At 37.4% G+C, this 11,245-nt stretch overlaps 1 protein-coding gene across 3 annotated transcripts in view; it reads right to left on the reverse strand.

The window, feature by feature from the left end:
* Positions 1–931: 931 nt before the first annotated feature.
* GLCCI1 (glucocorticoid induced transcript 1) overlaps positions 932–11,245 on the reverse strand; it is a 50,468-nt gene continuing 40,154 nt past the window's right edge. For 2 of the 3 annotated variants that reach the window (XM_009326110.1, XM_009326109.1), the window contains exons 5-7: positions 8,745–8,955; positions 2,821–2,941; positions 932–1,748 (exon numbers count right to left, since the gene is read on the reverse strand). In XM_009326110.1, the coding sequence (XP_009324385.1) occupies positions 1,400–1,748; positions 2,821–2,941; positions 8,745–8,955 (681 nt within the window). In that variant the 3' untranslated portion in view covers positions 932–1,399. Of the gene's footprint in view, positions 2,942–8,744; positions 8,956–11,245 lie in introns of all 3 variants that reach the window. The other variant, XM_009326108.1, reaches the window with a different exon arrangement.

The raw sequence follows: 11,245 nt of genomic DNA on the forward strand, positions 1-11,245 counted from the left end.
GAGAAAGTGTCCAGCCTGCAAAACCAGGATTATTTTACAAGGATTTTTTTATTCACACTTAAGGAGGGGGGAAAACACACTTTTACACACACGACTTAAGTAACTGAAAGTTATGGGAGAAGCTTTGATTAAGTAACATGAACTTAAACCTATTGTTTTCCCCACCCCTCTTAGAACACCCACTTGCTACTTTGGACTTCAATCCAAACACAATTACTCACTACATAAATAAAATGCGGCTCATCTAACACTGCTTGACAAAATCCGAAAACCTATTTCCAACCAGCAAATGAATGAACATTTCCAAAAGAGAAACTAAACATTAATTTGACTTTTAGACGGTAACAGTAGCATTTCACATCCTTAACTGCCAACAAAAACATGAGAGGAAATCCCCGTCACCCCCTGTGAAACCTGAAAGAATTTCTGTCCTTGAACAAAAACATTCTTGTCTTTCAAAATCCTCTCACACACAACGTGGAATGTTTCTCATGTACAGCCTAGTACTGAACACTTTATTTGCAACAGTTTAACAGTCATTAACTGAGCAACACCTGAAACCTTTAAATGCCACATTTTTACATATATTGAAATGACAGTAAATGCAACAGTTGTTTTGCTTGTAAGCACATGACAAAGTGATATACATCACAGATTTGCTGGTTCTCCTCATGTTCACCCATGTCCAGGGTCATCGTTCACCTGGATCTGAATGCACTTATTCCAAGAAAGTGGAATGTAATGAGGAAATATTAATGCATAAAATAAGGAAAGGCAAAAGAGTGATGTTCCCTCTTTAGCTTTGTAGCTGTAAAATATTTTATATCCCAATATGATATACATTCCAAGTTACCTGAGTTTACACTTCGAGAGAAGTACCTGAAGCTAGGCCATAGGGTGGGCACTGTGCAACTGTTGTGGCCATTTTTTTTTTTTTTTTTTTTTTTGCATTGTGTGTATTACAGAAGTTAGAAACATAAACACCTGGATCAATTGTAAACATAATCCTGAAGTACAGTATTTTCCATAGGACACAACACAGCAAGACATTTTCTATTCAGACAGGCAACTTTTTTTTTTATATATATATAGAGCTTATTTATACTGTAGAATTTGAAACAGAACACAGGACACAGTACTAATCTGGTCAAACATACTATGAAATGCATAGTCTCCACTTAAAACGCCTAATGTTACATGGATTCTGCAGGCATTACTGCTTTCTCACAAAAAATGCTGAATATGAATTCTGTCCCTGCCAAGAACAGTGTTGAGATATTTTTTCGAATGCTGCTAAGTATTCCGTGTTGTTCTCAAAGGTTGCCAACCTCATGCAGATGTATCTGAACTATTATCTCCTCAATCCTTGTTTCAGGGCAGAGGCCTGCTCCACCTTGGTCTAGATCAACACATAGCTCTGAGGAGAGGAATGGTCTTCAGTCTGAATTTCTTGCAAAAGCGGCTGCTGCTGTTGGGACGGTTGCTGTACCGGGACCTCTGTAGAGTCCATTGTGCTGGTGTCATCTGACAGAGATGAGAAAGAGACCCGAGACGAAAGCTGCTCAACAGTCAGGGTGCTCAAAGCTGTGCTTTGACCAGAGTTTGGAGAGTTCTTCAGCGTCAGGTCTGAAGCCGGAAGGAGGGGGCCCAGAAGTTTTACAGGACAGAAAGCTGATCCGGTTGGGATGAAATTAACCTTGTTTTTGTCAGGACATGAAAAGAGAGGGGCTGAGACAGGCTGACGAGACCTACAACAAGAAAAAAGATTATATACCTGGCCAACCAAGATGTTTTATACATCAAGAACTTTGTGGTTCTACACGTTGCTAAAATGTGAATGACAAGGAATGGGATTAATTGGACAGAGGGGCAAACATCTTCCATATTGGTAGTCAGCTAACTGATCCACAGCATTAAAAATAGTACCGTCACAAAAATGACTTGATAATTACTGGATAAACATGCAACTTCCAGCAAGAAAAATCTGCAGTACATAATGCACATGAAAAAATGCCGTGGTAATTTAGAACGGCACAAATTCTTCTTTAATAAAAACAATGCAGCAACAACACATTCAGCCATATTAAATCCTTTTGAGAACCTCCATGAAATAGACCTCTCCTTTCACATATTCCGTAATTTGTCTGGAGGCTTCCTCCACAACCCAACATTGCTCCTTCACCATCCAGCAGGCAATCAATGCTGTTAGAGCAAGAAACGTCCCCTCCTTAATTCTTTCATCCACAGGAGCTAAGCATGCAACCTTGACAGCATGTGCTCAAATACTGCTGGGTCTAGGGGAAAAAGACACGATGTCCAAGAGTTTAATTTCTGATTCCTTGCTCAGCAAAAATATTGAGCAAAGTCTATGCCATAAGTATACTACTGTCTACAAACACTTTACAGAGGTTTCATTCCATTTTATATGTTTTATACGTATCAAAACGTAACCTATGCTTGAAACTGATAAAGAATCATGACAAGGAAAGTTTTTGTTTTAAGCCACAAACATTTAAAAAGTTAGTAAAAAATATATGGAAAGAGGTTTATAAATGCTTAGGAAATTAAATGTACCTTATCTTTTCTGCTTGGATTTTTGTTGCCTTTTATAAATGCACAAAAAGAGTTCAAGCATAAAAGACTCCATTTCCTCTTCAAACCAACGTGAACACTTCAACTTCTCTTCTGTACAAACTCTAAGAATAGTTTGCTCCTGAAAAACTCATCAGCTGGAATAGTTTATTCATCTGCAGTTGAATAGGCTCAGTAAACAGGTTTACTGCTTTGCAGATACCAGCTGATATAAAAGGCATTACTTACGACATTTCCTCAAAGACCTTCACTCGCTCACATCCCTCTGGGGGCTCTCGTTTGAACATGTAGCTGTTGTTTGGTTTGGGAGATGAGGCATACTTGGGCAACGGTGAGCTACTCCCACTGTCTGAAAATTTAAAGCAGTTATATTACTAGAGATTGAGAGTGCTTTTTAATTAAATTTGATTTCCAAACAAGATGCCTTTTTTCACAATTTAGCCACTATGCCGGTTTGCTTCTACCACAATGCTTCCTTTATTGCAGGCTATTTCTAACACCCTTGTATAGCACATTTCTCCTGAATAAAAGCTTCAGTGCAGCAGTAATCTACCATATAACAACACATAACAGGAGGATATTTTTATCCAGAACACTGCAATCGGAACAAAGCAGAGCTGTGATCCTGGAAACAAATACGTTCTTTATTATGTATTTCAAAAAACATAAATGAACAAGGTAATATGCATAATACATGCAGAAGACTTATGAGTGGTAATGATAATACGCCTTCTCACCGTATAAACACAGCTATTGAAAATGTGTGTATACAGCATGTTTCTTATTTTAAAACATCATTCTTCACTGGAATATTGACCTCATTAGTCTCATGAATAGTTCAGAAGTTGCAAAGAAACAAAGCATGTTTGTAGCACAGGTACTGATACCTCATCATTACAACATCCTACCTTACTCACTTCACAATTGTGAAGTTGTTTTAGTATCCAAAATAAAACTTCCACAATTCAATTCTCTCATTACTACTAACTATATGATACAGGTATTCTTCGTAACTCTAGCTGTCTGTGTATACTTTACTAGACACACTTAGAACTAAAGATGTGAAGATCTAGGACAAAAGGCAATAGGCAGATTTCTTTGTACTTCTCAGAAAATGTAAGAGAGAAGGCTCAACTCTGGTAATGACAGAAGCACAGAAGTTTGAAAAATTAAGACTGTGAAAGGGCTCACTTTAAACACTCATCTTGACAACATGATATTCAATGCATTAAGGAAATAAAGTAGATACAAAAAATAATTACAGAAAATTAGCTTTCTGCAGTGGCTTCTACCTTTTCAAAGAGCAACATCTATCTCAGGCTAGTATTAGTGGCTCCCTATTCTCTGCTTGGGCTTACAATTAAAAAAATGAAATGAAATGGCAAGGTTAAAGAGGATCCCCCAACTTACAAACACACCTTATTTGGAGAGAAGTAACTGCCCTTGCTTTAGCTCCTTTTGAGTCTTTCCACCGATGTGGGGTACCCTACCATTTTTAACTCAGATGCCTTTGTTTATTCTGCTGTTGGTCACGTGTGCCTTTTCAGCAACAGTGGAAAACCAACCAGAGCTTCAAGCACTATGATCTAGATTCACTGAAGCATATAAGGTTGTCTTTAACAGCTTGCAAACAGTAACTACATAAACTTTTGTGTAACCATGACTCAAATACAAAGGCTAATCATTAGAAGTTTTGAAACATCTCTGCTTCCTCTTACAACAAGACACAAATCAACTCAAATGTCACGCTTCCCTTTGGAGATTTACTATGAAAGATATGAAAAAAGAAACACTGAAGTGAACCTCAGCTCTTTCTTGCTGTAGAGTGAACACAGAACTTCTATTTACAGAATTTTAGGTGTTAACTGTACGAAGGCAGAAAAAGCTTAGAGACAATACAGATATTTGCCAAGCTGGGAGCATGATGGTCCCGTTGGCATCTTTCCACTGTTGGCCCACACAGCTCATTCCAAACACAGAAATCATTAACAGAACCCAGACAGTTTGTTTCCTCCTTCTAATATTTAAAATTGAAGATCCAAGTTTCTATTTAAAAAATTTGAGACATAAAATGTGCTACTGTTCATTCCACCAAATAGTGGAAAACGGTGGAAGTACATCCAAGGAAAGAATCGAACTGAATTCAAAGTCAAGTCAGTTCTTGGAAGATTTAGAGTCTTGTCTAGCCAGTTCAGTTTTCAATCAAGTTTTCGGTTTATTTAGCCCTGTTTGGCTGAAACTTTCTATATAAGACAGCTGTTAAACAAGTAAAAAAAAAAAAATCATATTGCATAATTTAACCATTCGGTTTCTCTCTTTACCCTTCCAGCTTTTAAAGCTTACAAAGATGTTATCTTTTCATTTTGACCAAACACACACCACACTACTATTTGAAAAATACGTGTGGTTATTAGGAGGCTCACATGTACAAGCTTGGTGTTGGTTTTACACGTACAGCAGCTGTGCGAGAACAGAAGGGTACTGGGAAAACAGGCCACGAGTTAAAGTGGTAAGAGGTGGAATTTACAGCTTAAACCAGTCTCCACTTGTGTATCCTGTAAGCTCTTAAGTGGTAAACTGTCACATTATTAATCCTTAATGACACCGCAAATGTGTATCCTCCAACTGTGCTATTTACACATTCTTTTACTGTCTCAGAGGCTGCAATGCATGAGCCTCCATGTCAGAGTACACGTCTGCATCTCCCACTCTTCCACCAGTAGGGTGTGCTCTGCTGGTGTATTTCAGCCGACTAATCAAATTTCATTAAGGTGACAATGACTGAAGATTAATAGATGTAACCTTTAAAGTAAGTTTTGTTACCATAACCACAGAGCAGACAATTTGGAGCCTTATTACACAGAATTGCTAAACATAAATATTCAAAATGGATATATTCTGTTATCTAGAAAATGTTTCAGATTGCAATTAAACACTAAAAATACTATTTTAATCAGAAGACTTAATACCACAAATTTTAGCTTGCATATATTAGAGCAACAAAGGAGGCAAGCTAAAAAAGAATCTGGAAAACAATTTTTTGAGAGACAAAACTTAAAGGAAACAAGAAACTTTGCCAGTGAGCCTTGGGATTTGTTTTGATAGGTTCAAAAATACCTGTTTCTTAGGACTATCCAAAGACTTCACATACAATTTTCATTTTAAAAACTATGAATCAGAAGCTCAGACGTTGAAAAGTATCTTCAGATCATCTTCATGAACGTGTTGCTTGTAACAGCCTGCTAGCAACAGTGGGAATACACAATGCTACACAAAAGCACCTAAATCAAAATCCCTGAAAAACAGGTTATACTATCTATTTTGTACAAAAACCCCCAAATTTCATCTGCTTATACCTTGGGACGCCTTTGAACTTTACCTCTGTCATAACTGCTAAGAATGCAATGTAGCACTCTGAATTATAGTCTCGTGGACTAGAGTATCATAAAACGTATCTAGTGAAACCGGTAGCTTTAATGCAGCAAGGCAGTCACTTGCCTTGCAATAGGCTGATATTTGAAAATAAAATCATAAAGCCAGGTGCCATTAAAATACCTTCTCTCCCACCCTTCCCTCTCTGCTCCAGTCAATACCACTTAGTATCACTGCTCCATTCAGAGCACTATTGTGGGCCTTTTCTGAAATTTAGCTTTCACTTTCTTTTGAAAAATTCAATAGATTTAGCAGCTTCTTGCAGAAATGTAAACCAAACAGCTGATACCGTCCAAAGAGCAGCTGTGAGGGCCTCAGGCCAAAGCACAGCTTTGCACAAGAAATAAAAGATGCTTTAGAAATGTAAAGCAGTGCTGTGTCTGTACAGAGTGCTGGCTCCTCTCGCTGCTCATGTCTCTCAGACAAACTACTAACCTTCCTTTCCGATTCAGCAACACACTCGGGAGCATTCATAAAGCTGATAATTTTGTTTTTTAATGGTAAAGCCAACTTATTCCCATAGAGAGGAAAATAAAACCTCAACTTGAGGAAAGTAACAGAAAAATATCTTGGGTTTAAAATGTCTACATTTGGTTATACAATGCATTTTTCAAAACTTAACAGGCCTCACAGCAAACTCAAGACAGTTTTATTCTAGCGTCACAAAAACCTTTAAAATGAAGGTGCGAAAAACTTCGTAAGTTTTGTTGTATAAAGCAGTTAACATCCACAACAGATGTTAATAAACTGTCTCTCAAAACTTGCTATTCCCTCATAATTTCTACCTATATCTCTCATTTATCTGTAATGTAACTATTTTGAAGATAACATTCTTATTCAGAACAACTGGCCTGTGGGATCTTAACGATCTGAGAGTAAAAGGCACCTTTCTCGCTATACTTTTATAACCTCTGAACAAATTACTTTCTCTTGGATGACCGCTACGCATTTTTCTAGTTTCTGTCTTGTCCTTGAAGAACGAAGTTGTGATGAGCAGTTCAAGCTTTTATCTTTCATAAGCACAGTATTAAGCACCTTACTTAAACCAATTTAAAAATGCAATTATATTAAGTTTACAAAGCTTGCTGTTTATCACCATCACCTATACGCTACTACTAAAGCAGACTTTTGATACAAAACTAGCATTAAAGCAGTCTTAAAACCAAAATCCACAAGTAAGTATCTACTCATTGTGAAGTTCAGCAATAAATTTTACTCCAATTAGCTGTTCAAAAAATCCAAGACAGGAGATAAAAACCCTTGAAAAGCATTAAGGAGGTTAGATGCACTATTTCAAACCGTCTTCACTCGCTACTGCCAATGAAGTACGACTGAAAATTCCAATTATTGTGACAACTGAGTACTAACTGCAAAAGGAATGATTCTTTTCATTTCCTTGCTTTTTAACTTACATTTGTTATCAGCACATATATGAACAAATTTACCTGTCAAGACGTCTCTTTGTGTGCTAATACTTTAGTGGATGTCTCTATAGTGATTCAGTCTTAACAATACATTACAATTCACATGCATACTATAAGAAAGAGAAGTAGGGTGGGGGGCAGCTAATATCTCTGTTATTTTTGGAGCATGGCCAACTATCATGTTGAGCTAAGACTTCTACTTTGATGTGGTTAACTTACACGCGTGCACACACCCACCCCCAATTCAGGATTTGGGCAGGTGGATTTGTTTTCCACTACTTCCTTTTAAATCCAAGATGGTAAAGCAATACTTTTCAGAAACCAAGAAAAGCTAGTATTTCTCCCGCTGCCCTCCCCAATCTTATTCCTAAATTACTTTAAGAATTATTAAACAGAGAATATTTACAGAAAAAGCTTAACCTTACTTATAACCTCAAAATAGCTCATTAATAAATCTACGCTAAATCTTAAAAGTTTTCATTTCCTCTGTGAAACTTACTACTCTTAGCTTGCATGTTTCACCCAAACCCTGCATCCCTCCAAACTAAAGTCCATGTCTCCGGCTAGCTGACGAGAAGCCCAAGAATAATTTCATTAATGAACAGTTGTCCAAAAAATCCGTCTTTTTACACTGGTGCCTGTATTTTCATAGTACATGTTCCGTCAGTAACTCTTAATTACTGAAACTCCAGTTTACTCCCTCTACAAAACCAAATGACATTTTACAGACTTCGGAAAAAATGCAGGATATTGACATATAAATACATAAATTATTCAGAAATTTTGGGCTGTTATGCAACATACACAGACAAGTAATTACTCTCCATCAGATTGTTCAAACTCATATCTGAGCTCCTCACTGAATAGCTTCAAGTGGAATGTAAGAGTTCAGAAGCAAAATACTTTTAAAAGCAGTCCAAAACTTCATCATCACCATTTTGATCAGCAAGTAACTCACCCATGATGAATATATAGTCTGCCACAAACCTTCTTGAAACCTTTTTTAAACATAAACGTGTTACAGTCTGAATTCTTCACATTAGAATCTTCATAAATAGTTAAGACTGTTTGCTGTGCTCCTCTGACGTATTTATGGAAGATGTTTGTGAAGTTTCACAGACAAGAGGGAAAAAGATATGTAAACAAACAAAACCAATTTTAAGATAAATCCTCAATCCCTCCACAACCATTAAACAAAACAAAAAAAGAACTGATGTAATGAGTAAAATGAAGGTAGTTGTAAAAGCAGGACACCACATGCCTTCCATAGGTAAAGGTGGGCCATTCTACTCTCACCTTTATCACGGTCATAGAGTAAATCTTCTGTTGAGCAAGGACTCCCATCCTGAGATTCAGGAGGGCAAAAGGGAGAGACACATGGTGAATGACTGCTGCAGCTGCTGCTGCGCTCCTGGACAGACGGAGTCTGAGTGTCAATGCTTCGTGTACTACTACTACGATAGTGAGCAGGTAATGGGGCCCTTCGACCATCAGGGATATCCAAAGGCTGCAAGAGAAACAAGCAATTTAGGTTACAGAGAAAAGATCACGCTCCTAAGCAATGTCAGCCTGTAGCACTCAAACTGAAGTAATGAGCAAGGCCTTAAGAATAGCAAACAAGCCATTTTTGAAAGAACAACTTTTACGCGAGAAAATAATGCGGCGTACAATGGACACAACATACATTAATTACGCTGAATGCTGGGACAATGTGCAGATGTTCCAAGCCAACTATATCCTCTTAATGCAAAGTTAACACCAAAACGCACTTCAACACATGCTAGTATTATGGTTTTGTACTTTTTTATGATAGTTTAAAAAGGCAAATCTCCCCAACAAATAGATCTCTAATTATACTCAGTAATACAATTTTCAATAAAGGTCACTGTTATTATGGAAGAAAAACAAGTACCCTGACAGACATCACATTTGGATAAAAGGGAAAGTAGAAAATGTCAAATACAACGGCATTCTATTGCCGTAACAACCAACTGAATTACAATTATAAATGAAACCATCCAAGTTTTGCTAGCGAGTCGTGATTCTCTAGCACACCTCTACATTCTATCCTTCACTTCTGTAGGTGACCTCTGACAAAATGGCAACTAAGTAGATGATGCACAGGCTTACAGAAGGTTCACAAGCTGTCTTGAACCAAAGCTAGTAAGCACTGCCTGCTCGTATCAGCCTAGTTGGCACTGGCCAGAGTGATCTTGCATCCCATTCTGCAATACACTGCGTAGACATGTTCACAGTAGCAGATTGGCACACTCTACTTACCTGTCCTTTCCAGTGGAAAATTAGTTTTACCATAAAGACAGCACTGCTTTAATTGTAAGAAATCAAATGAGAATTACGGTTTTGCTTAAAAGTGAAGGGGAAAAAATCCCTGCAAGATTTAAGTATCATTTTTATCCTCACTTCAGTGAGGATTGTATTCAAGCCATAGAGAACAGCTTTAATGTTCTAGCTACAAAAAATTGATGTCTTTTTCCTTCTCACTTCGAGTGAACATTTTTATTTTATTACTTTCCTCTTCCCCATATATTCCAACACTATTAACAGCTTGTTCCAGAGCCTAAAATTCAACCCAACACTTCTGCTAGCAATGAGGACATGAAACCTATTGGCCAAGCATCGCATTCTCCCCTTTTCAGCAACAGTCTATCCAGAAAACCACCACATATTATACAAAGAGGCAGACACAGCAGAGCAGGAAGATCCTTTTCTTCTTATGAGCCTTCCAGTTAATACCATTTCACATTTCAATTAAGAGCAAAGAAACACACTATAAAGAGAACATTACAGTTGCTACATCAAATGCTGAAAAGTTTGGACACAGCTATGTGGTCTGTTCCAACAGCTCAGTTCACATTGCATATGCGTTACAACATGACTACATGTTGCTATTCCCATCACCCCCAACAGGCCATGACTCATTCAATGCACAAGATACACCTGAAGCATTATATCATTTGTTACACAGACAGAAGAGAGGTAGAAAACAAGACTGAAGCTGTAGAAAGAAAACAGTCTCATAATTAACGTAACCAAAAAAATAACTGCCATGCAGAACAGCATTTTTATTTCCGTCTCTGCCACAAAAATGCTATGAGATACCAGGAAGTCATCTGAACCAACCTCTCTCTTTTATGGTATCTTTTTTGGATGCCCCGTCTATGCAGGACTGATTTGCAAAAGTCTTCAACATTCACAGATGCAGAAGGAGACTATGGGAGCTACGCTTTAAAATCCTAAAATGGCATGCAGTACCCTGAGTTACCTGAAGAATCACATTATAGAAGCCTGATGGATTTGTGTTTCTCCATCCATAAAGTGTAGATAATATAATCTTTCTTCTCACACAGGCGTGATAAAAAGAACAAAATTTCAGACACTCTCCTATTATATCGAAGCAAAAACCCAGGAAGAAATTCAGATTTCTGACTTCAGAGCAACAGTTAATAGTGAGCATTAGGACACATATCTAATGAGGAGAAAACAAAAACACCGAACAGCTGCTCATTAAGTGCATATACTATGCTCTACATAACAGGTAAAGCAAGGATTCCAGGGAGGGGAAAAAAACAGTAAGTGATCACATAATTAAAGACTTCAGGATAACACAGATGTTCTTCCACACCTGGAGGAACAACGTAGTCTTATGTAGTCAGGAAGTATATCCCAAATCATATATTTCAACCTCCACTGAATTAAAATTTGAGGTACAAAAAGTTATCTGTATTTTTAGACATGCCTCTAAATATACACACAAGTAGAAAAAGCTAAATATTTAT

Source organism: Pygoscelis adeliae, unplaced genomic scaffold (assembly GCF_000699105.1).
Source record: "Pygoscelis adeliae isolate BGI_AS28 unplaced genomic scaffold, ASM69910v1 Scaffold15, whole genome shotgun sequence".
NCBI classification, from domain to species: Eukaryota; Metazoa; Chordata; class Aves; order Sphenisciformes; family Spheniscidae; genus Pygoscelis; species Pygoscelis adeliae.